General features: G+C 49.5%; 1 protein-coding gene across 1 annotated transcript in view; it reads left to right on the top strand.

Annotated features, from left to right (window-relative positions):
• The window catches only part of KCNJ10 (potassium inwardly rectifying channel subfamily J member 10), a 28,581-nt gene extending 3,083 nt beyond the window's left edge, over window positions 1-25,498 (top strand). The window contains exon 2 of the mRNA XM_036344162.1: window positions 24,359-25,498. Coding sequence (XP_036200055.1) covers window positions 24,359-25,498 — 1,140 coding nt within the window. The remainder of the gene's footprint in view (window positions 1-24,358) is intronic.
• Window positions 25,499-26,139: the final 641 nt, after the last annotated feature.

Below are 26,139 nucleotides of genomic sequence, written 5' to 3'. Positions count from 1 at the left end.
TGTAAGGCCATCCACTCCCCTTCCAGTGGCACAAGACCTGGGAATGGCGTGAGGCTGCAGCTGGAAGGACTTAGGTTAGAGTTCAGGAAGCACGTCTCATACAAGGAAAGAAATCTAAAATAAAGATTGGGAAAGAAAGGGAGACTACCTTCTGGACCAAAACCAATCAACCAACCAAACAAACAAACAAAAAAAACACACCAAAAAAAAAAAAATCCCCAAACAAAAAAGCCCGTGGTGAAGACTTCTGAGAGGCGCCATGAAGCCCAGATAGGCACGGGGATTTACTGAGCAGCCAGGGGGACCGCCTCCCATGCCCGGGGCTGCTCCCTGGCTCCTTTCTGTCCTGGCTGTGCCTGGGAGGCAGTCGGCACTGGTTAAGAGCACAGCCTTGGAGTCAGACTTCTGGGTTTAGATCCTGGTTTCAGCACTTAGCTACACAAGCCTCCTCATCCTTGCGATGGGGCTAACAATGGGCGAGGAGTGAAGGAGTCAGTATTTGTAAAGGGCTGGGCATGGCGCTTAGCCTGGACAAAGGGCCCTGGCTCTTTCTACTCTGTCATTTTTGCTGGCTCGTGGGCCTTGCCCCAGCCCTTGACTGTGGTTTTTCTGAGGTTCTAGGTCTCCATCCCTCCACCCTTCTAGAGTTGGGAAGGTGGGAGAATTTTCATGTAGTGCCTGAACACGCCTGATCTAAGATGAGGTTCCTGTCTTTATTCCATGAGGCTGATCAGCACCAGGGCCTGGGGCCCCACCCCCATAGCCCCTTCCTCGCGATGTTTTCACCAGGCAGATGTCCTATCTTCAACTCAGACCTAATAACTGTTGAGCTTCTGCCCCAGACAGTCCACCTCCCCATTCTGAGCAACTTCTCTCCCTCAGCTTCTCTCTCTCCCACCTCTCACCCCTGACCCCACATGACCTTGCTTGTTCCTCCCCCTGCCTAGGTTTGCCCCGCACCTTCTCTCAGGTGTGTGCTCACTCCTCTTCTGTCAGCCTGTCCCCCTCATCAGCCCGGATGCCCACGAAATGACCTCCCTACCTTCAGCCAGTCTCTCTCCTTGACTCCCTCTCCACCTCAGAATTGTCCCTGACATCATCACCGTGAAGCACCCGTGTTATCTTGCGCCTTTCCTCCCTAGATATCTCTGTTGGTTCTCAGATGAAAACTCCCAATCACAGTCTTCGAGATACTTCAGTCCCCTCCAGCACCCCCATTTTGGGGGACTGCTCCATTCAGACCTTGTTCCAGGAGAATATACTCAATGGCAATTCTGAGCCTCGCTCTTTCTTCCACTCTGGGCCTTCACACGGGCCATTCCGAGTCTTACCCCTCCTGCCACTCTCCATTCCTGTGTCCCTATCGGCTCTGCCATCGTGTACGCCCTCCTCCTCAGCATCCTGCTTGTCCCTTGTCCCTTGTGTAACGTTGCCCAGGATACCCAATGCAGTGGTGATGTTGGAGGGACATCCTGTCGCCCTCATTACATGGGGGCTCCTCTAGGGTTAGGCCTCTGTCTGTCAGATAGCAGGCTCCCTGAAACAAAGGCCTCTCTTTCTGCTTCAGACCCTTGGCCCCAGAGTGCCTGCTGACCAGCTTGGCTCTAACTAGGAAACCTTTCTGACTGCTGCTTCTGGCTGGAGGACCCTGGCTTCAGAGGCCATGGAGTTTTGGAGGAGGGTATATGTAAGACCCTATTATCAACTCTCAAGGGAACCTCAAGAGAAATTTATCAACCACTGGTCCCGTGGAGACAGCATCATCTGAAGATTAAAAGCAGCAGGCCCGAGAGCCCCCAGTTTCCAGCCCTTTCAGCACTGTTGGCCCCAATGCAAAAATCCATGTAGGTGTTCAGGCCCCTCAGAGCCTCTCTCCTCACCAGGGAGGTGTGCTCTGCCTGACGCTGGGCTTGTCAGCAGGTATACGAAGTGGAGCAAGAGCCAAGGTCAGAGTCCAGTCTGGACAGCCCATTGTCTCGAGCATCCCTCTGAGCAGGGGCCTGCAAGCTGGGAGACATGCGGGGAAGTGGGATGTAGCCCTGACATCTTGTCTTACATTACCCCTGGGACTGTCCCTCATCTCTACCTTTACCATGGGACCCCAGCACATAACTCTTCCCCACATCCAAATCTCCCTGTTGACCCTCTGATAAAAAAAAACAAAAACAAAAACAACAAAAAAAAGACACAGCCTGGCCAGCCTGGCTCAGTGGTTGAGCATCGACCTATGAACCAGGAGGTCACAGTTCGATTCCCAGTCAGGGCACATGCCTGGGTTGTGGGCTCGATCCCCAGTGTAGGAGGTAGCCAATCAATGATTCTCTCTCATCATTGATGTTTCTCTCTCTCTCTCCCTCTCCCTTCCTCTCTGAAATCAATAAAAATATATTAAAAAATAAAAAAAGAAAGTCACAGGTAACTGTCAAGGAGAGAGGGCCGGTATGTCTGAGCCGAGGGCTGTGATTCTCAAACTTTTTGACCTCAGGACCCTTTCACACTCTTAAAACCTATCAAAGATATCAAAGAGCTTTTGCTTATGTGGGTTACAGCCATTGATATGTTAGAAATAAGAACGGAGGCCCTAGCCGGTTTGGCTCAGTGGATAGAGCATCGGCCTGCAGACTGAAGGGTCACGGGTTTGATTCCCGCACATGCCTGGGTTGTGAGCTTGGTCCCCAGGAGGGGAAGTATAGGAGGCAGCCAATCAATGATTCTCTCTCATGATTGATGTTTCTATCTCTTTCTCCCTCTCCCTTCCTCTCTGAAATCAATAAAGATATATATTAAAATAAAATAAAAAGCATGTTGTAAAAAAAAAAACTGAGGAGACTTAAATAGCTATTAATGTAAATATAACAACAAAACCATTGCATGTCAATGTAAATGCCATTTTTAATGAAAATAGCTATATTAAAAAAAGTTTAGTAAGAGTGGCATTGTTTCACATTTTCACAGCTCTTTTTTTTTTTAAATATATTTTATTGATTTTTTACAGAGAGGAAGGGAGAGAGATAGAGAGTTAGAAACATCGATGAGAGAGAAACATCGATCAGCTGCCTCCTGCACATCTCCCACTGGGGATGTGCCCGCAACCCAGGTACATGCCCTTGACCGGAATCGAACCTGGGACCTTTCAGTCCACAGGCCGATGCTTTATCCACCGAGCCAAACCGGTTTCGGCACACAGCTCTTTTTAAGGGTTAATAGAAGACAGGTGACTTCTCGTGTCTGCATCTTAATTCAACATGTTGCACTATCACATGTCATGTGGCTTCTGGAAAACTCTGAGCACTCCTGAGAGAATAAGTGAAGAAAGCCAACAACACATCAGCATTGTTGTGAAGATAGGTTTGACCTCAGAGAGCCTTTGAAAGGGTCTCGGGAACCTCCAGGGGCTGCAGACCACAGTTTGAGAATTACTAGTCGAGAGGAACCTTGGCCAACCTGGCTGTCCTGGCTGGTCTCCCCCAGCTGTCATGGCCTTTTGAACGTTTGCAAAAATCCATTTGGGTGTTCAGGGATGAATTAGGGGGCCATAGTTAGTCATGTGGGTTCCAGAGACAGACTACCTACCTGAGCTTGAATCTCAATTTTACCACTCACTCGCTGTGTGACCTTGGGCAAATTATTAACATCTCTGTGCTTCAGTTTCCTCATCTATGAACTAGGGCTTTAAAAAAGTGCCTGCTTTGTAGACTTGCTGAGAACTAAATGACAGAACACTAGAAAAGGGCTTAGCATAGTGCGGAATAATGTTAGCTCTTATTCAACTCTTACCCCTGAGTGCACTGCCCATTGGCCCAGAGAGCAGGGAGCTACAGAGGTGATTCTTTCTACATTCCAGATGGGGCTTCTTGGCCCAGAGAGGGAACATACCTGTGCCAGGTCCCAGGGACAGTCACCAGGATTATTGGGCCCTGAACCCCGAGTTCTAACTCCAAGCCCTGTGCTCTTCCACCAGACTTTTCCAGGGGGTAGAGGGGAACCCCAGGTCCTAAGACGGGGAAAGAAGCAGACCTTACCTTTCCCCCAGCAATTCAGGAGAGCCAGTCAGGGCCCATGGGAAGAGAGCAGGGAGCCTTGAGGGCAGAGAGCAGGAGGACTTCCTGACATCCCAGCAACCTACAGAGGAGAGAGCCAGACAAGCTTAGCCCAGAGATCTTGCTGGTTCACCTTGTGGGGAACAGTTCTGTGAAGTGGCCTCGCCCTCTCTCCTGGGGGTCACTGGCCCTAGGGACAGGGCATCTGTGACTGGGCAATACTAACTCTCATATGGTGCCCCCAGCCCCTCCAGGGCATCGTCTGCTCTCAGCGGTCCCCCCTCCAGACCCCACTCTTTCCCAGGCTCCCCTGGCCTGGCCCTCAGTGCTGAGGCACCACAGGGCAGGCACTGCACTGGGGAAAGGCAGCTGGTGGGGCTGGGGTGATCCTGGGGTGCAGAGGGGCAGGGGTCCCGGGCAGAAGAGGAGCCTCTCCCACAGCGGGGGCTGGGGGGTGGGAAGGGGTTGAGGCAGATGGGGAGACAGACAGATATACACTGAGGAAGAGCTAGTCCTGGCTCTTGGGCCCTAAGCTGGGCTGCAGGCACCCCACCTTCCTTAGAAGCCCAGGACCCCCTCCCCGCCCCCACGCACACACTTTCTGGAGGCTCAGCTCCCACCCGAAGCCCCCAAGCTGACAACTCTGAGACGTGGCGGGCTGAGCATTGAGGTCTTGCTGTCTGCTGCTCCGTTCTCCTCCTGCCCACGGAATTCCCTTGAATAAAGGGTAAAACTGAGGCAGAAAGTGGGTGGCCTCAGATGCCCACCGCTTCTCTCCGGGGCCTGCCTGGAAGCAAGGGGCTTCCCAGGGCCCTCCCCCATCCCACCAGTCCCCGTAGCTTTTTCCACTTGGAAGATCCTTTCTGGCGAGTGGCAGGTTTGGGGACTCTGGTCCAGTCTCCCTGCCCTGTCTCCTGGGTAGTGCCTGCCCCCCCACCCCCCAACCCCTGTGGGCTAAGATCAGTTCAGTCTCAGCCCTGCCCCACCCCCTGCCTCCCCTGGCGTGGCCAGCAGCCCCCTACCTCCCGCCTGGGCTGTGGGACAGGGAGAGGGCTGAGGGGCTGGCTCTGCATACTAATGTCCTGCCCATTGTCAAAGCCCCTTTGTGCCGGAGAGCTCCATTGAGGCGGCTCAGGGGCGGGCACAATGGGGGCTCTGTCCCCAAGTTCCCCCGAACAGTCACCTGCTTTCAGAGCCTCCCCCCACACCACCCCCTACACGCCCCAGTGTCCGGAGGGCCCAGAGAGCCTGGGGGAGTGGGCCCAGGGCTGGGTGGGGGGAAGGGTAGGAAGTCCCCACCCCCACCCCCAGGCTGGGGAAATGGGCACTTGGAGGGGAGAGGCCCAGCTGGCAGGGCAAGGGCAGCTTGTGGATGGAGTTGGAACGCAGGTTCTGTGCAGCCAGCGGAGAGGAGGAGAAGGGACACAGCCTGCCCGCTCCTTGGTTCGTCGTGCCCAGCTGGGCCTGGCTGCTACCTCTCCCCCTCCACCCACCGCAGGACTCATATATGCAGAGGCACACAGGCACACACTCATCTATGCAGCCCCACACATGGCACGGGGCAGGGGGGCGGAGGGGGGGCGACGTGCCCCGACACAGCAGCTGCCCCAGGCCCACAGACCTGCACGCCCGCCACCATCCACTCGCAGATGCCCCTGCACACCCCCACCCACCCCTCCTTTCCCCCTGCACCCCCTCCACCAGCCTCAGCCAGCTCAGCACCACTCCAGCCCCCCCTTCATGCCCTCTCTGACCCCTGCTGCTCCAACACAGGTTATAACAAGTTTGCACTTGTTGTGACCTCAAGAATGTGGCCCTGGGGCGGGGAATGTCCGGCTGCCCCAAACCCACTTGCTTATTCGTTAACCACAGACACGGCCTATGCTGAACTCTGAGCACAGTGCCCCCCATCTGACCATGGAGGAGGTGGGTGGGCAGGGCCCCGTCCCCCACCCCCAGCTGAGCCAAGCAGGCAGGAGGTGCTCTGCTGGCATGACCAGACCCTGGCTGCTACAGCGCAGGCCCAGGGGGGCCACCCTCGCACCGGCCCAGTGCATGTGCATATGTCGCAGCCCCTCATGGCCCTGGGAGGTGGATGGGACAGTTGTCATGTCCCCTGTGAGAGATGACATGATGTGTCCAGGTGGAAAGCCTGGAGCGAGAATGGAAATTCCTTGCCTCTGGGTGGTTTTTAGTGATTTTTGAGGGTCGTTATCTGCTTCTTGGCTTCACTCAGATGACCCCCTGTGGAGTTTTCACTGAGCTATCTTTACCCACCTTTCTTGGGAAGGAGTGGGGGGCATGGAGAGGTGGTGAGTAGGGAGAACAACAGGTACAGGAACCTTAACTAGGATTCTGATCCAGAAAGAACCTCAAAAGGTCACCTTGACCCTTCCACTGTCTCTAGGTAGGGTGACCTAGATCTCTTCATTCCTGACTCTCCCCCTACCCCACTCCTCTCCAGGCTCGGGATGGCTGGGGAGAAAGCCCCACTGCCTTCTTGCTGGGGTTGAAGAGTCTACGATCTCTATTGATCACATGGCCTTCATGGTGCCTGGCTCTGACCCTCCCTGCCACCATCCTATGTCTGTATAAGGTTCTGTAGGGGGTGTCCATGCCTCTCCGACCACTCTGGTCTGGGGCATCTTCTGGAAGCCCAGAGCGGGTGCCCTAGAAAGGGAGTTAGATGGAGGGCCCACCGGGACCCCACGGATTTGAAGGCTGCTTACACCACGCTGTGCGGGGACCTGGGTGGTGGGTGGGCCACAGCTGCAGAAACGCCGCCAGGCGGAGAGCTAAGCTGATGTTGGGTTGCTTATCTGCTAATCCCATCGAACACTGAGCTGCAGGTCCGGGGGGTTTTCCTCACATCAGAATGGCACACCTGGCAGGGCCTTTCCATTCCTTAGCCCTGCTCCTCACCTGGAATGCTCCCTCTGTGGCTGCAGGACTTTGCTGAAGCCACCTCCTCCAGAACACGCCGCCCCCGCCCTCATACCCTGGTGTGGTTCTTCTGCCTCCAACTGCCCCTTCCAATGTCCCCTGTCGGAGAAAGAGCCCACCTGAAATATAACTTCAGCCTCCCCAGATGCACCCAGGGGCGTGCAGATCTGGCTGCTGAGAGAGGGAGGGCAGGGATACGGTCACCTCTGAGTCTATTCTGCATCTAGTCAGTGTCTTCACGCCACCCCTACCCCATCCTTCTCTGAAAACAAGGAAACTGGATAAGGAATAAGTAGAAAGTTGGGGAGGGGGTAGATTCCTACCAGGGTGACCCCCTTAGAATACTCTGAGGGTCAGAGGTTGTTCCCCATACATGAACCAGGAGCCCCGAGAAGGAAAGGAAGTTGGCTCAGGGAAGGTGGCTCAGTTTCCTGAATATGCGCCCTAAGTATAAGGTCCCTGTGGGTCTCTAGCTCCACGAAGGGTAAAGATCAGAATACACTGCTTAGGCAGCGGCAGGTAGCTTTTGACATAACAGGAAGCAGGTCCAGGGAATCAGGTATTACTAGGCAAAGGGGAAGGATGGAAAGAGAACTCACAGCCTCTGATGAGAAAGAGAGGTGTCCTATTGAACAAAGGTTGGTGGCTGGGCGGGGGAGATAGTCCCAAGGTCGCTCAGAGCCCCTGGAGGCTGTGGGATTTCCAGCTGTTTCAAAGACATCTCCTGCCCATTTCCACACTCCCAGGCGAGAGCAACATTGAATCTGCCCCTCTCTATGGGCCAGCTACTTGCCATTTTTTCATGATCTTGATGGCGTGTTTCTGGGCCAGCTGCTACCGGGGTGGGGAGGATTCCTGATCCCTGCTGATGGGTGGGGCGCATTGGACACCTCCTGGGCTGTAGCTGTGGTTGGACAGGGGAAGAGTTCAATGGATAATGTTCCAAGGTTGGCTCCCCACCACCTGGCCCTTCAGCACCCCAGGGCCAAGAAAGGATCTTGTAGGAAGAGGGAGACTGGGACGAGGAGGAAGGCCAAGGTTACTGCCCTGATCCTGATTAAAGTCACATGTGCTACTCGCTAGCTGTGTGGTCATGGGCAAGTTACTCAGCTTTTCAGACCTGGGCTGCTGCTTCAGTGAAATGAGGGGTTGAATGGGATGACCCCTGGTGCCTCCCAGCATGGGTGTCCTCTGTCGGTGCGCTGGCAAGGTGAAAAGCACGGACCGCTGTTTAAGTAGACCCGGGTTCAGCTTCCTAGTGGTCCTTCTGGGCCAGTCAGCTACAGTTTCTGAGTCTGGTTTCCACACCAACAATACGAGGGGAATGGCACTACCCACCTCCTAGGGAGGACAGGACGATGTGGTGCACAAACTCTCAGCACAAGGCCGGCTCATTGTAGGGCCTGTGAGGTGGGGCGGGGGGAGAAGAAATCCCTGGCACTGTGGCAGCACAGAGGGGCCTCACATCCTTCTGGGGGTGTGGGCATCCGAAAGGGCCTCCCAAAGGAAGTGAGGCCTAAAGTGGGTGTAGAAATTCACCAAGCAAGGTGGGAAGAGGAAGAGAGCTCCATGGACGAGGCCTGTCATTTGCCAAGAACTGTGGTTGGAAAGAGAAAGCAGAGCCCAGTCGAGAGCTGAGAGAAGCTCAGTGAGGCTGGAGGACAGTGTTGTGAGGGCTGGGTAGAGGACAGAGAACACGGGCACTGGAAAGGCCAGCGGAGGTCAGGTTATTATGGCCTCTGTCCCACCTATAATCCTAGGGGCTTCAGAACTGGTGCCCCTCTGCTTCCCCTCCATCTTCCTTTCCCTACTCCTCATTCTCCTTTTCTCCCAAGTCTCAGTCCTCTTGTCCTTGGTCACTGGGCACAAAGAACCACTGGGCTCCTCAGAAGGACCTCAATGGTCCAGGGAGAAGATCAAGTCCAAAGTCGTCCTACTCTGGAACAGTTTTTGGCCCCTGCCTGAAGTTTTCTGTCTCTCTGACACTATGAAAGAGGAACTTATCTCCCACAGAAGACTCTGGATTTCTGGCATTGAGGCCCTACTGTTAAGTATGGTGCCTTGGTTTCCCCATCCGGACCCCTCATTACAGAGAGCTGGGAGAGGGCAGTGTGGAGTGAAGACTGAGGGACACTAGAGAAAAGATGGCTCTTCAGCTTGGAGTAAAGGCTGATGGGGAGACCAAATTGGTGCCCCCAACTGTTGCGAGGTTGACACTTCAATAGGAAGCTTGGAAGGAGAACTTCCCAGGGAGGAAGCATGTTACACACCAAAAAGGGGCCTGAGGGAGGAAAAAGGAATGTAGACCAACCCTATAGATTATTTTAAGGAATATATATATATATATATATATATATATATATATAGCACTGAGGAGGATACAAAGATGAACAAAACATAGGTTAAGAACCAGTTCAGAAAAGATTCTATTTGGGAAGATGGGCAGGGTTCCTCCTGGAAGGAGTGGGAAGATGAAATTACTCCTATGGGAGCTGCTCCTGAGGGTCCTTCCACACGGGGATGGGGGGGGGGGGAGTGACTCTCCTGCCTCCCCTCTACACTCCATCTTGGACCCCCACCAACAGCCCAAGCCCTCCTTCACCCCTAGCCAGTGCAACCTATAGGATCACAGAGAAGAAAGTGTATAGAGAAGAGGTGTTGAGCTGGGATCTAGTCTGCCTGCCTCTCTTCTCGCAGGTAAGGAACCCCGCTAGTCCCAGGACCCTAAGGAGCAGGTCCCATCAGCTTGGCCCCTCTCTGGTTTCTCAGACTCTGGTAGCATATCTGGTGACAGCTCAGTGGCTCACTGGCCTCCACCCCAAAACCTTATCTCCGGAGGCCTGGCCATACAGGGCTTTGAGAAGCCTGCCAGCTGCCTGGAGCCACCGAGGCTGGGGACAAGAAGGAGGGCAAGGGCCAAAGGGCAGTGGCCGAGGAACTTAGCTCCAGGCAGCTCCCCTCACTGTTCACCCCCTCTCAGCAGGGGGTGGGGGAGTTTTGAAGGGGGCCTCCTCTTGGGAATTATAGGGAGGTGGAATGAAGCACAGGGAGTTGGAAGCTTCCTCCAATTCTGGGGCTATGGTAAACCCGACCCCACAAATCACTGTTCCCCTAGAGAAAGGAGAAATAAGGCATCATCAATCCCACTAGGGTGTGGAAAAGCAGCCTGACAAAATCAACAAAACTTGAGACAGAGGTTCTGGCTCAGCTGTTAAATGACTGTCAGCAGGTCACTTTACCTGTCTGAGCCCTTGTTTCTCTAATTTAGTAGATACTTTCCTTCATCTGCAAAATAGGATAATAGTAATATATATTTGTCTAAGGGCCTTGCAGATTTCACATGCTTCCTCTCCTGTAACCCTGACCACACAATGGGAGGTTTTATTGCCTCCTTAGGTGAAGAAACTGAGCCCCAGAGAGATGAAGAGATTGACTGAAGTTCCCATAGCTAGTAAATGACACAGACCAGGATGGCAAACAGTGGGAAAGAAAAATAGATAGGGACCTTTGGCTGTGACCCAGACATGCCAGGATAACAAACAGGTTTCATCTGTTAGGCCAACTCCATTTGACTGAAAATGGCTCTCGGTATCACCACGTTGAGAAAGATTCTGAGGCTCAATGAGAAATCAAGTGCTGTGATGAACTAGTGATATCTGTAAAGGGCAAGGGACAGGGTGAGTGGTGGCCCATGTGCTGTCTGTTAGACATTCCTAGCCCATAATTACAGCAGGGGTTTCAAATCCAAGTCTTTTCTTTCTAAAAAAATGTTTTTATTGATTTTGAAGAGAGCGGAAGGGGGAGGGATAGAGAGATAGAAACGTCGATGAGAGAGAGACATTGACTGGCTGCCTCCTGCCTGGCTCCTACTGGGGGTCGAGCCTGCAGCCCCTGCATGTGCCCTGGCTGAGAATCGAACCAGGAACCTCTCGGTTCATGGGTGGACACGACACTCAACCACTGAGCCACAGCGACCGGGCCCAAGTCCTTTTTTAAATACTGATCAATCAAGCTAAATGAAAAGGTACCAGCTTAAAAAGAAAACTAAGATGTAGTCTCTGCCCTCAAAGAGCTCAGAGTCTTTCGAGAAGGACAAAGGTGCTATCTTGATGATGCGGCAAAATGTCCTAGCAACACAGAGGAAGAGTAAGTCCTGGCGGAGGGCATTCTGGGCAAAGGGAACTGCGCAAGCGGAGCCCTGGGACACGCAAGCGGAGTGCAGCCACGTAGGAAGAACAAATGGAAGTACCAAAGGAGAGGCCGTGAAAATTAGGCTGGAATCAGAGGGTGGAGGGGTCTATGCCAAGAGTCTGGGTTTCATCACAAAAGCGGTGGGACTCATTAAAGGATATAAAGCAAGAGCAGTGGGAAAGGCCCTATGGCAGCTGAGGTGGGTGGAGGTGAGGAAAGTGAGGCGGGGGCAGGACGAGCGGGAGACCATTGCAACATTTCAGGTGACAGAGAAGATGAGGCTGGACGAGGGAAGCCTCCAAGGAGGTGGAGAGGAGCCCTTAGAGGCAGAATTGACATGACCTAGTGACCAACTCGATGAGGGGCAACACGGAAAGCCAGGGAACTGAACGGATGGTGATGCTGTGAACAAGAAGGGAAGCAGAAGAGATTTGAGGAGAGAGGACATGAGTCTGAACACATTCAAGCTGGAACGACTCACATAGAGGGAGCCTGTCAGTACTTGGACAGACAGGCAGAGGTGAGGTGGGGCTGAAACAGCTGAGGAAGGGAGAGTAGAGTAGTTAGAGATGAGAGCCAAGGGTGGATCCCCGAGAAAAACCAACAGGTAAGGGTCAGAGGAAAGACCACAGCAAGAGAGATTGATCAAAAGTAATAGAGAGGGGCTCTGGCCAGTGTGGCTCAGTTGGTTGAACGTTGTCCTGTGCAGCTAAGGTCACTGGTTTGATTCCCACTCAGGGCACATGCCCAGGTTGCAGGCTCTGCATGCGGGAGGCAGCCGACGGAGAAACATCACTGTTTCTCTCTTTCTCTCTCTCTTCCTCTTTTTCTAAAAGGTCAATAAAAATATATTTAAATTAAAAAGTAATAGAGAGGGAACGCAGAGGACAAGGTCAGAGAGTCCCACTGACACTCTCCTCATATTTAGTGCTTCACCAAGCTCTTACATATATGCTCTCAACGCATTCTCCCAGTACCATTGTGAAGAAGGTATTATTAGGTCCTTTTTACAAACGAAGGAAATGGAAACTCAGTGATTTGCCCCAAATCACGCAGCCTAGAAGTGGCAGGGCTACGTAATGTCTATTTAAGTTCTACGAAATCAGTGGATCCCCCACATTGCAGGATGAGCCAAATAAAAGTGTCAAGAACAGACCGGTTGGTCATCAGTTTCAAATGCTGTAAAGAGCCTGCTGGGACCAAGGACTGAGAAAACAACCTTGGATTTAATGACTGGAAGGTCAGCTGTGACCTTGGAGAGAGCTCTGTGCTGTTCAACTGCCACCCGACCTGGCTGTGTGCATCAAGTGGAATTATTTCCGATGTGTTTTGTAGACTGCAGAGCCTCATGGTGTACAAGTGGCTGGTACTCCTATTTTTACTGTTATTAAATATTAGCAGATCGAACCATTTGATATCGCTGATGTGGGATACAAGTTTTTAAATTGGCAATTTCATGTGGTTCAACCTAATAGGAAAAGGAGTAGGCTGGGGTGGGGGAGTCTATGAGAGAAGGCCAGCTACAGAGCCAAGGCCTGCCCTGTGGGGCTGGGGAGCCCTGCCCCCTGGTGGTAGGGAGGTAAATCTTCAGAGCTGAGCAGAGAGGGGCAGGTACCTGATGAAGCTTCAAGTTTGTAGGAGTTCCCCTCATCTCTTGGCTACCCCTGCCCCATCTGTAATCTTATCAGCCTCCTATGCCGTAATAGCTGGGCGGGGGTGAACTCTCTCCAGGGGGCTCTGTCCGGAAGAATACTTTTAATCTCTAAACTGGTATGAGCCCCTCCATCAGTATCTTTGGGGATCCGTTGGATATAGATTTCCTCTACGGAGAGTCTCAGGAGCTGAGGCCAGATGACGCGTGATTAGAGGGCCAGGGAAGGCTGGCACACGAACAAGAGATCCTGAATAGACATCTTGGTCATCGCCTTGTTTCCACCTAACTCAGCCCAGACCCTTCGAGGTCTCCCCGTGTCCTTTGGAACCTCTTCAGTGTCTCCTGTCTTACTGATAACAATAGAATAACAATGACAATAGAGGTTACTATTCATGTCATTGCTTCAAGCGATATCATAGCACTGATATGGACTTTCCTAGCTCTTCAGTGGAGGGAAGGAGGGATGGGTTAACATCGGGCAGATGTTCTTCTGAGGTGAGAACCCAGATGGGGCCAGGTCAGAAGGCTCTCAGAATCGTCAGAGCTGGGGCTAGGGAGGCCGTGGTGCATCCTTTGTCCTAAGCTGAACTCTGCTCGGTGCCAAGCTCCTCACACAGGACGAGGATGCGCAGCCCGCTGCCCCAGACAGCAGGTAGGAGCAGACACCGTGGCCCAGTGATGACTCGGGGTGGGGTTTGCTGTGAGTGGGGTGGAGGGAGTGGGCAGATGCATCAAAGAGGCAGTACTCATGTGCCAGGAAGTCATCCTCTCTCTCTGCTGGGGACGGGGGGGGGGGGGGGGGTGGTGGTTCCTGAGATGCCCCTCTGGGCAATTCTCTGAAGGCACTGCCTGGGATTGGGGCAGAGGAAGGGGCAGTGGTTCTGGTCAGCCCACAGACAGGCAGGCGTGGTTTCTGGACAGCGGAGAACATCTGACATGGCCCCATCGCTGTGCCCCTCCCTCGCATGGCTGGAAAATACGCGGGGGGATCAGAGGGCCAGATGGAGGCCACGGCTCCCAGGAAATGCTCTGAGGCTTTTATCCTTTCTTTTGATCAGACTATGAGAACTTTCCAAACGTTGACACAAGGAAAGAAAAGCCTATTCTTCCCTGGGCCAGGGCCTTGGTGTCAGGCCGAGGCTAGAGGATGGGAGGGAAGGGGATGGAGACCTGAGGGTGGGGGGCAGAGGCAACAGTGACTCAGCTGGCAAGGCAGGCCCTGGACACACACACTGCCCTCTGTTTCCCCACCTCAAGATGTGTGTGCATCTGGCCTTATTTCTATTTGTTTCTCTCCAGGGCAGGACAGGAGGGAGATTAATGAAGAAAGACATCAAGTTTGGAAAGAACCCCAAACCCAACTCCATTCATCTTCCAACCTTGAGGGCTTACATAATCCCGCAGAGCTTTTCTTACTGCCTTCCTCTTAGACCCCTCGTTCTCACTTCTTCCTCCTCCTCTCTCTGAGAACACCTGAAACCCCAGAAATGCTTCTTTTCAGTCTGCAATGCAAGCTGACCTCCTTCTGGAGGCTTCTAAGGTTGCTATTCAAGTTGGGCTCCATATCTAAAAAAGATACATGGGTGGTGAGAGGAGGCTGAGTAGCCATTTCCTCTCTCTACTGAGGCCAGTGGGAAGGATGGGACCAAAGTACAGAGGGAGGGACCCATGCTGGGCAGAGTGTTTTATTTTTCATCTTTAAAAAATAAGTTTTTATTGATTTCAGAGAGAGGAAGGGAAAGGGAGATAGAAACATCAATGACGAGAATCATTGATCGGCTGCCTCCTACACACCTCCCTCTGGGGATTGAGCCCACAATCCAGGCATGTGGCCTGACTGGGAATCAAACCGTGATCTTCTGGTTCATGGGTCGAAACTCAACCACTGAGCAACACCGGCCCGGCTGGGTATAGAGTTTTAAAGCAGGAAGTGACCTTGGTAATCCTTGAACAGTGTCTCCCAAACTGACCCAGCAATTTGTTCTGAAAGGCAGAGGAGAGGGAATTATACTCCAAAGGATACAGAGGTGCGCCATAAACTGGACATCTTTAGAATCTGTTTTGCCTTATAAATTATGCAATTTTTTATTTTACTCCATCATATATCATTTAATATTAAAATAAGATTTAACTTCAAAATCTTTTTTAAAAATATATTTTATTGGTTTTTTAGAGAGGAAGGGAGAGGGATAGTTAGAAACATCGATGAGAGAGAAACATCGATCAGCTGCCCCCTGCACACCTCCTACTGGGGATGTGCCCGCAACCAAGGTACATGCCCTTGACCGGAATTGAACCTGGGACCTTTCAGTTCGCAGGCCGACGCTCTATCCACTGAGCCAAACCGGTTAGTGCATTACTTCAAAATCTTTGAGTAAAACTGACATTTCTGGAACACATGAAATTGAATCCTGCGGCTCTGAGTACGTCCTGGCACACTAGTTTGAGGCATGTGAAACTAACCCAATGCCCTTAACCCACAAGTAAGGAAACAAAGGCCTGTGAGGTTCAGAGACTTGCCCAAGGTCATTGCTAGACCCTGGCAGAATTGAGATTGGCTCCTGACTCTTGCTTCTTAGTCCAGCCCACTCTCCACCAGGCAATGCTGCCTCTTAGTTCCTGGCAGGGTCCTCAAACATCCTTGTGCCTGATTCTCTCACTCCATCTCGAATGTTATGCTGGGCATGTACCTTGCTCAGCTGTCTAAGATGAGGGTGGGCTCAGAGACCAGCCTGGCCTCAGCTTCTGAGGCTGATAGTGCTTCAGACTCCTCTGTTTGTACACAGGGCTCTCCCAACACATAGCATTTGAGCAGGATGGGCAGACACTGGCACAGAGGGTGAGCTGGGACATCCCTGTTTCTATCCACCTATTATTCATTATCTATACTTCACAGTGATTGGTTCAGAAATACTTTCAGCCTACAATGGTTGAATTAGTTAATAGTTATAGTGAAAACTGCCTATCTGGCTCTATTTCCAAGTTCCTACCATAAACTGAGAGGCTGTTTGCTAGAGGGAAGAATTAGGGAGAATAGGAGGCTGCAAGGCTTAGAATGCCTCTATCGATGTAGACACATGGATGGAGATACAGCTTGGTACAGGATTTGAAGGTCAGAGTTGTGATTAGATGGATAGCATACTATTCCTCCATATCACCATCTTCAAAAATCAGCTCTCCAGGATGCAACACAGGAGACTGAGGAAACTATAAGAAGGGACAGTCCAGACCAAAGTGTAGTAGGGAATGAAAAGACAAAGAGGAAGCTGCAAAGGAGGACAGAAGGGGGAAACACTTCAGTAACAGCATGAACTATCAGAGGGGGCAAGCTAGGCAGCACAGATGACGGGAGATGTGGGAAGGGAGCTGAGCCCAAGGGAGGGAAATAGGGAGGATAAAGACATGCCATGCAAACCCAGGAGAAGGAACTCGGGATAAAGCAATGGCAAAGAGCCTCATCACAACCACCAGACAGCCTGGCGGCATTGCCACTGAGCTTTCGCACCGGGCTGGCTCCCGCTCCCCTCCCTGAGCGCTGGGTGTCGTCTCTGGTTGTTGAGTGTTGGATTTGCTCGGTGAAGGCAAGTTCACCATAGGATTCACCTGAAGGCGTAGTAAAGGACTTTGGAACACAGCCAGAACCGGGTACGGACCTCAGCCCTGCTACTTGTAAGTTGTGTCACGTGGGCTCTCTGAACCAGGATGTCATCAGTAACCACGAAGAGTAAAACTGTTCTACAGAGTTGTTGCAGCAATGAAATATGAAGTGCTGGTTTACAGCAGACATCAGTAAATGGCATTTCCCGCCTTCTCTCTCATGCCCCCTGGCTGGCCCTGGATTTTCTCCGTTATCCCCTTTGCTCACACTGCTCCCTTCCCTGGAAGGGCCTTCTCTTTGACCCCTAAGCACCAATCTCCAAGGGTCCAAATCTTGCTTCTCCTTCAGGCCCAGTCCCATTGCCACTTTTTTCTATAGTCTTCCCCGAGCGAGGCAGTCAGATATGCAGGAAAAACTCAACTCCTGGTAGTTACCATGTTTCCTGGTATAAATAGTGGGTTGTGTGGGGAATGATATGAATTAGCATAAAAAAATCACCAACAACCTCGCCCAGTGCCTAGCACAAAATAGGTGTCCAATGAAGGAATGTTAATTTCCTTCCCAGCCCTGTCCCCTTAAGCTAGATGTCGCCTTTCTGTTTGCAAACTTCCCTAGCACTTCTTCTACGGCACTTATCACTTCATGTCTCTTTCATGGTTGCCTCCCTTATTAGATTAGATACAGCGGTTCTCAACCTGTGGGTTGAGACCCCTTTGGTGGTCGAACGACCCTTTCACAGAGGTCGCCTAAGACCATCCTGCATATCAGATATTTACATTACGATTCATAACAGTAGCAACATTACAGTTATGAAGTAGCAACGAAAATAACTTTATGGTTGGGTCACAACATGAGGAGCTGTATTTAAAGGGCCAGACGGTTGAGAACCACTGGATTAGGTCCTCAAGGTCAGAATCTATATCTAACTCATCTCCATACTCCACTGTCTTGTTTCGAATCTGGCAACATTAAGCGCTAAAAAAGTTTATGAAAACACAGCTGAAACTGCATGGGTCTTTCCTTGTGGTAGGAAACATCATGACAGATGAGAACATCTGGCTCATTTGTGTATCTATTACTGTTGATAATTAATTATTGGGTTTCCGTGTATATAAGGAAAAAGAGGAAACATTGTAAGAAAAATCAAGAGAAGACACACAAAAAGGGGGAGTGAGAAGGCCCAGAGTGAGAGCGGCCCTGGACTAGAGGGAAGTTCGATTCGTCCTCCCCAGGACAAGAGCTTCCACACCCCCTTGCCCGACTGTGAGGCGAAGTCCATTCTCAAGTCTCTTAGATTGGCCCCTACAGCTGGAGTCATTTGGGAGCCCCCTTCTGCTCATTCACTCACTCATAAAATACTACTTGAGCACCTACTTACTAGGTGTCATACATTGTGCTAATCATACCTCAGGCTAATCAAAATGTACACATGGATCCTTATTTCAATATGCTTATTTGTAGTAGGAGATGCATGATGTGCCAAATAGATATGCCATAAACAGTGTAGCTGGATATACAGTTGACCCTTGAACTATGACTGGAAGCCTTACCGATAACAGAAACAGCCGATTCACACATATTTTGTATATGTATTATATACTGTATCTTTACAATAAAATAAGCTAGGGAAAAGAAAATGTTAATATATCATAAAAGAAATTACATTTACAGTATTTACTGAAAAAACATTCACACATAAGTAGACCTATGCAATTCAACTCCTTGTCCAAGGGTCAAATGTATTTCTTCTTTTTTTTCCTCACCTGAAGACATTTTCCCATTGCTTTTCAGAGAGAGTGGAAGGGTGGGAGGGCAGTTGGGAGGGGGGGAGAGAAAGAGAGACATTGATGTGAAAGACACATCAACTGATTGCTTCCCGAAAGCGCCAGGACTGAGGGGTGGGGGAGTGAACTCGCAACCCAAGCACTTGCCCTTGACCAGGAATTGAACCTGCAACCATTCGGTGCATGGACCAATGCTCTAACCACTGAGCAACATAGACCAGGGCCAGATTTCATTTTTTTACAAAATCTTTATTGTTGGAAGTATTACATATGTCCCTTTTCCCCCATTGACCCCCTTTAGCCTGCCCCCAACCCCCACCCAGGACTTCACCATCCTATTGTCTGTATCCATGGGGTTATGCATATATCCATACAAGTTCTTTGGTTGATCACTTCCCACTCACCCACCCTCCCCCGCCTTCCCTCTGAGATTCCACAGACTGTTATATTTCCTTTTTTACAGCTGAGTAGTATTCCGTTGTGTAAATGTACCACAGTTTTTTTAATCTACTCATCCACCTATGGGCACTTGGGTTGCTTCCAAATCTTTGCTTTTGTAAGTAATGCTGCAATGAACATAGAGGTGCAAATATTCTTTTGAATTAGTGTTTAATGTGTCTTTGGATATATTCCCAGAAGTGGAACTGCTGGGTCCATGATGATGTTTTAAAATAGGAATGTGTACAAGACCCTGCTTAGTAAATCCATGCTGGGCTGGAGGTGAGGAGAGAGAGAAGACAAACTCTTTTTTTGATGGTCAGGGGAAACTTCAAAGGGGCAACTAACACTTGAGTTTTGAAAGATGAACTGGAGGTCATCAGATAGGCAGGAACCGGGGCGATGTGAAAGCAGGTCCAGAGGCAGAAAGGATGAAAGTGATGCTCTTTACAGGGCTGGAGTCCAGGGTCCATGTAAAACAGTGGTAAAGCCAAAAAGTACAGACGGAATCAAGAAGGCCTTGGATGCTGTGCTCAGAGGCTCGCAGCTTATCCTAAAAGCAGTGGAGAGCCTTGGGTCACTTTTAGTCACGAGGCATGAGAGCAGTGCTCTTACCCCAGAGCAGTCCTGTACTCAGGAAAGGTTGATTAACCCATTCATGCTGGATCATAAATGACTCACAAGCTCTCAGGTAAAGAAAGTGAGCTCTGGGTTATCTACAGGTGAGAAGCAATAGGTGGGGATGGTATCTGCTGAGGGAACATGCTAGATATCACTGTAGACATGACTGGCCTTTGTTTCAGGGAAAGACGCATTCATTCGTTTTTTAGAAGAGGAAGAACTAATCTCTGTTTTTGTCTTTGTCTTCAGAATTCTTCAGATCTGTCTCTGGCATCTGACAGGGACCGTTTTTTTGGGGAAACGGCACCCTCTGGAGCAGCGGTTCTCAACCTGTGGGTCACGCCCCCTTTGGGGGTCGAACGACCCTTTCACAGGGGTCGTCTAAGACCATCGGAAAACACATATATAATTACATATTGTTTTTGTGATTCATCACTATGCTTTAATTATGTTCAATTTGTAACAATGAAATTGGGGGGTCACCACAACATGAGGGACTGTATGAAAGGGTCGCGGCATTAGGAAGGTTGAGAACCACTGCTCTAGAGGAGAGAGTATAGGTGTTTCAGGTGGGACAGTAACCACCATTTCCGGAGCTTTGGCTTGCTCCCTGCCCAGGGGTCTGGCCAGCTGGGAGTGGAGTGTAGCTGATTGTTTATCTGCTTCTGACTCTTCTCACTGCTGAGAACAAAGATGCTTGGCTGTGGGTGGTGGCACAACAGCTGGCAGCACAACAGCTGGCAGCTGCAGATAACAGCTGGAGGAGGCAGACCTAAGGCTGGCAACAGCAGGCACAAAGCTGGAGGTGGCAATCACAACAGTTTTAGCCAGTAGCCCACATCTCCAGTGCCCACAAGTCAGTGGCCGTTAACACTAGCCTCTAGAACAGGGGTGGGCAAACTTTTTGACTCGAGGGCCACAATGGGTTCTTAAACTGGACCGGAGGGCCGGAACAAAAGCATGGATGGAGTGTTTGTGTGAACTAATATAAATTCAAAGTAAACATCATTACATAAAAGGGTACGGTCTTTTTTTTTTTTTTAGTTTTATTCATTTCAAACGGGCCGGATCTGGCCCGTGGGCCGTAGTTTGCCCACGGCTGCTCTAGAAGCTCCAGGCCCTCTCTTCTCTATCTCAGCTGTGATCATCCATACAGGGTACCACAGAGGCACCTCCTGAAAACACAGACCCATAAGAGTGAACCTGGGGAACGCAGAAACAGTTGCTATGACAAAGTTCTGGACCAGGGGCCAGAAGATCAACTCTACATTAACCTACTTGGGGCAAATCTCTCTGAGCCTTAGTTTCTAATGAGGCCTTTCCCATTACCTCATGGTGGGGGGGCGGATCAAATTACATATTTTATAAATCGTAAAGTGCTCTGTAATCAGAGACCATTATTTTGGTAATAAGCAAGGCTTTCCTTGAGTTGCAGGAGCTTCCATTCCCCCAGATACGTAGAATCTCTGCTCAGCACAAATAAAGCTGGGCTTTGATAAAGAATCCCCAAATGTCACCATAGGAAGTGTCTGGGTAGAGATGGGCAGGCATCCTGATCCTCCGTGAGTGGAAGCTTAAAGACAATCTTTCAATCTCCCAACCAAAGCTTTCATCTCCTCTAAAGCACTCAGCTAACATATCCTCGAACACCTCCAGGAATAGTGCAATCACTACCTTTTGAGAAGCTCTTTCCATATTTGGATGCACTGATTGTTCTTTGCAAAGTGTTCTTTGTCATATCAATATAGAATCCTTCCCCCTGTGGTTTGAACTCACTGCTTCTGTTGTTTCTCTTGGCGCTCAAAGAAAACTCCAAACCCGTTCACGTAGCTGTTCAAACAAAATATTTGCAGTCATCATATCCCTCAGATAATTTATTTTCCTAATTAAACTTCCATTTCCTTTAACCATTTCTTACATTATCAGTTCTGAATCCTTTCCTATCCTGATTGTTCCTTGGTACTCGATAGTGCAGGTGTGGGATAAACAGAGCAGGGCAGAATCATCTACTTCTTTATTTTAGATACTTTAATTCAATGAGAGTAGCCTAAGATTGCATTGCTTTTCTGGCAACCAAAACACATAGGTAGTTCATACATGACTTTCTGCCAAAATTTATTTCCACAGTTCTGCTTTCCAGTCCAGAACTTGCGCAGGTAATTTTGGACACAAATATGTGACCCAACATTTATCCTTTTTGTTAGATTTGGCCCACTCATCTGTCTTCTTTTGGATCCTTATTCTTTGCATTTGAGATCTGTCCCAGCTTTGTGTCATCTACATAATTGATGGCCATGTGTAAAAGGGCAAGTCCAAAGATAAAGTTTTCTGGTACATCACTAGAAAACTGATTCCAGGCTATCATAATGCACTCACCAGTACCATTTGATTTTTTATTAACTCACCTATTAGCATACTGTTCATTTTTCTCTGTCATATCCCCAAGGACATGAGAGATCTTGTAAAAAATCTTGCTTAGATATGCTTTATCTATTGCAGTGATCTAATTTGCCAATTTGGTAACCTTGCTATAGAAGGAAATTGTTAGTTTGATGTAACTTGTTCTTAGTAACCCATGGTGGGTCCTACTGATAACTGCCTTTCCTCCACCCTACCCAAGTATTCACAATCTTAATGCTCCATCCAGAATCTTGTCTAGGATCAATATCTTGCCTGTTTGTCTGTAGTTTGTGAAATGTACCTCATTTTTCTTTTAAAATACATTTTTTTTGTTGATTTCAGAGACGGAGGGAAAGGGATAGAAACATCAATAATGAGAATCATTTATTGGCTGCCTCCTGCACACCTCCTACTGGGGATCAAGCAATCTGGGCATGTGCCCTGACCAGGAATTGAACCATGACCTGGTTTACAAGTCAATGCTCAACCAATGAGCCACACTGGCCAGCCTGCCCCCACCCCCCACCCCCCATTTTTCTTACTGAAAATTAAAATGTTCACTCATCCACAGCTTTCCACCACTTCCTCTGTTCTTTAATAAGAGTTCCTAAAAATCTCTTATAGAGGTTTCCCATCTTTTTGAGAGTTTGAGGACCAAATGAGAAGGCATACTAATGTATAAACTTTAAAATATATAGATGCAGCCGAAACCGGTTTGGCTTAGTGGATAGAGCGTCGGCCTGCGGACTGAAGGGTCCCGGGTTCGATTCCGGTCAAGGGCATGTACCTGGGTTGCGGGCACATCCCCAGTAGGAGATGTGCAGGAGGCGGCTGATCGATGTTTCTCTCTCATCGATGTTTCTAACTATCTCTCCCCCTTTCTCTCTGTAAAAAGTCAATAAAATATATTTTAAAAAAATATATAGATGCAGGCATTGTGGTAATTGTTTTTTAAAAATATATATATTTTTATTGATTTTTACAGAGAGGGAGAGGGAGAGTTAGAAACATTGAGAAATATTGGTCAGCTGCCTTCTGCATGCCCCCTGCTGGGGATCGAGCCTGCAACCAAGGTACATGCCCTTGACTGGAATCAAACTTGGGACCCCTACTCTGAGTGCTGACGCTCTAGCCACTGAGCCAAACCAGTTAGGGCATGATTGTTTATTATTACTACTACTGAGTACTGAATGGGACTTTACTGGGGCTCTACATAAGAATTCTTCAAACTTCAGAATTATAGAGCTTCCCTTTTTCCAAAGTAGCTAAGGATATTGGGGAAGTGAATGACATGCAGGTCTTGCTGAGTAGTGTCACTTGGGCAAAAGTGTCAAGTGAGTGGGGGCTGGTAAAATGGGCTCCTGGTTGCTTCTGAACATTCTGGGATTTTCATTCATTATAATCTCTAATTTAGTGCCTACTTGGGTGGATACATGACTGGACCCAAGTAATTGGTTCTCAAGGCATAAGACCATGGAGAAGATAGAGTAGTGAAGAATGATAAAATGCAATGGCTCAGACTTCTCAGAGAGGAGAATGTGATGAGTCTCTCTGTTCTCTAAGAAGAACCAAACTCTGCAGAGACCACTTTCTCATTCCAGAAGATCTGGTCATCAGCTTCAGAGTCAAAGGGTTCATGTGATTAAAAAATTCTCTCTCTTAAATCAATAAAATGTATTTAAAAAAATTCTTTCTGTGCTGGAAAAGCCCAAGTTAGTTTTGGGGCAGGGGTGCTAGACGCTTTAAATTAAGTGAGCTAGCTTCTATTTCAGAGCCTGTCCCACTTTCTACTATTGGACATATAGTAATCCCGAATTTAAGCTTGTGCAGACATAGCCACTAACACACACTCTTAATCCTCCTACTCACTCAGTCAAGGCAATTTTGCCACCTCCAATCTGGCATTTCTCCCAGTCCTTGGAAAAATGGATTGTTGCTTCTCCGCCACTGCTTATTTCTTCTACTCTTTCTGCCCTGTGTTCTTCCTAATACTACCCCAGACCCCAGCCCAGACCAAAGTTCCCCAGATGATGCAAATAAATGATGGTGGTGATGATACTAGTAACTAATACATAGTGAAATGGGCTTGGTGCTTAGAGAACATCTTGAAGGGTAGAAGAATGGGCAGTTTCTGTTATTTTCTGAGGCAGATGAATATCTTAGTATCAATATTGACTTGGGGCTAGGAGAAAAAAAATGGAGAGATTAAGGGTGTGTGTTAAGGGGAATTGGCCTGCAAGGATCAACAGAGTAGTTGTTCTTGCTGATGTTATTCATGAAGGTGAGGAGGGATTTCAAAATTAGACACCTTCACAGAATTGGTTTTGTGATGGAGACCAGTAGAGGCCCTCTTTACTCTGGCCCCATCTTTGAGGAACTGTGAACTTATTACTCTTTCCTCTCTGTCTTCCCTAAGAATTACAAATATTAGACTGTATTGTAATTGTTTACTGAACACATCTCTCTCACTAGACTGTGAGTTCTTGGAGAGCAAGGATGATGATGTTTTCATCTTTGGCCTACCAGCATCTTGCAGTGCCTGACATATAGCAAGTGCTCAATAAATATTTGCTAATAAGACAACAAATCAGTGGTATCAAAATGTTACTTCTTCCTTCCCATGGGGTGGTGGCTAGGAGTTGGCTGGATTTCTGCAATAACCTCCATTATACTGTCTTGCTCCCTCCAGATGACATCAGTTGCCAAGGTATATTACAGTCAGACCACTCAGACAGAAAGCCGGCCCCTAATGGGCCCAGGGATACGACGGCGAAGAGTTCTGACAAAAGATGGTCGCAGCAATGTGAGAATGGAGCACATTGCTGACAAGCGCTTCCTCTACCTCAAGGATCTGTGGACAACCTTCATCGACATGCAGTGGCGCTACAAGCTTCTGCTCTTCTCTGCGACTTTTGCAGGCACCTGGTTTCTCTTTGGCGTGGTGTGGTATCTGGTAGCTGTGGCCCATGGGGACCTGCTGGAGCTGGGCCCCCCAGCTAACCATACCCCCTGTGTGGTACAGGTGCACACTCTCACTGGGGCCTTCCTCTTCTCCCTTGAATCCCAGACCACCATTGGCTATGGCTTCCGCTACATCAGTGAGGAGTGCCCACTGGCCATCGTACTTCTGATTGCCCAGCTAGTGCTCACCACCATCCTGGAAATCTTCATCACAGGTACCTTCCTGGCAAAGATTGCTCGGCCCAAGAAGCGGGCTGAGACCATCCGTTTCAGCCAGCATGCTGTTGTAGCTGCCCACAATGGGAAGCCTTGCCTTATGATTCGAGTTGCCAATATGCGTAAGAGCCTTCTCATTGGCTGCCAGGTGACAGGCAAACTGCTTCAGACCCACCAGACCAAGGAGGGTGAGAACATCCGGCTTAACCAGGTCAATGTGACTTTTCAAGTAGACACGGCCTCTGACAGCCCCTTCCTCATTCTACCCCTTACCTTCTACCATGTGGTAGATGAGACGAGTCCCTTAAAAGACCTCCCCCTTCGCAGTGGTGAGGGCGACTTCGAGCTGGTGCTGATCCTAAGTGGGACAGTGGAATCCACCAGTGCCACCTGCCAAGTACGCACTTCCTACCTGCCAGAGGAGATCCTTTGGGGCTATGAGTTCACACCTGCTATCTCGCTGTCAGCCAGTGGCAAATATATAGCTGACTTCAGCCTTTTTGACCAAGTTGTGAAAGTGGCCCCTCCTAGCGGCCTACGTGACAGCACTGTATGCTATGGAGACCCTGAAAAGCTCAAGCTGGAGGAGTCATTCAGAGAACAAGCTGAGAAGGAGGGCAGTGCCCTCAGTGTGCGTATCAGCAACGTCTGATACCTTGGTTTCCCACCTCCCTATCCCTCTAGTCTCGCTTCCTTTTTTGGCACTCTGGGTGAGGATATTACCCAGGCTTACTGAAGAGTTCCAGAAGCACCCATTCTCCACTCCCTCTCCTTTAACCCAGTGGCCTGTGGGTAGTCTTGGTCAACTGGAGTCCAATTTTTCCTTCCATTGTCCCCTTTCACCTCACCCACTTCCACTGCATTATTACCGCCCCCTCCACCCCCTTAAGCCAGGATGGAGGAAAGAGAGGGAAGATTAGGCTGAAAGGCTTAGAGGCTTCTGGCATGCTTGGAGACTCACATTAGAAGGACCATGCAGTTGGATGGACAGATTCCCCCTGACCTATCACCACCACCAGAGATTTTGGTCATTTGGGGCTGGAGTCCCCTCCTTCTCTAACTTTTATTTAACAAGTTCCTCAAGGCAATACTCTGATGGTCCCCTTAAGGTCTGTGTCCTCAGAAATATAGAAATCTGGAATCAATTTATAATGGGGTCTCCACCAACCTGTTGAAAGAAGTCATGGTTTTTCCTGGTGAATTTCTGTTGGCAACTCCTGCCTTAACCTAGGACCTTGGTCACAACCATTTTGCTTTTTTTAGTTTCTAAAGTGGACCATCAGGATACCCAGT

This window comes from Myotis myotis, unplaced genomic scaffold (genome assembly GCF_014108235.1).
Source record: "Myotis myotis isolate mMyoMyo1 unplaced genomic scaffold, mMyoMyo1.p scaffold_m19_p_18, whole genome shotgun sequence".
Taxonomy (NCBI): Eukaryota; Metazoa; Chordata; class Mammalia; order Chiroptera; family Vespertilionidae; genus Myotis; species Myotis myotis.
This window is presented reverse-complemented; position numbering and strand designations above follow the sequence as displayed.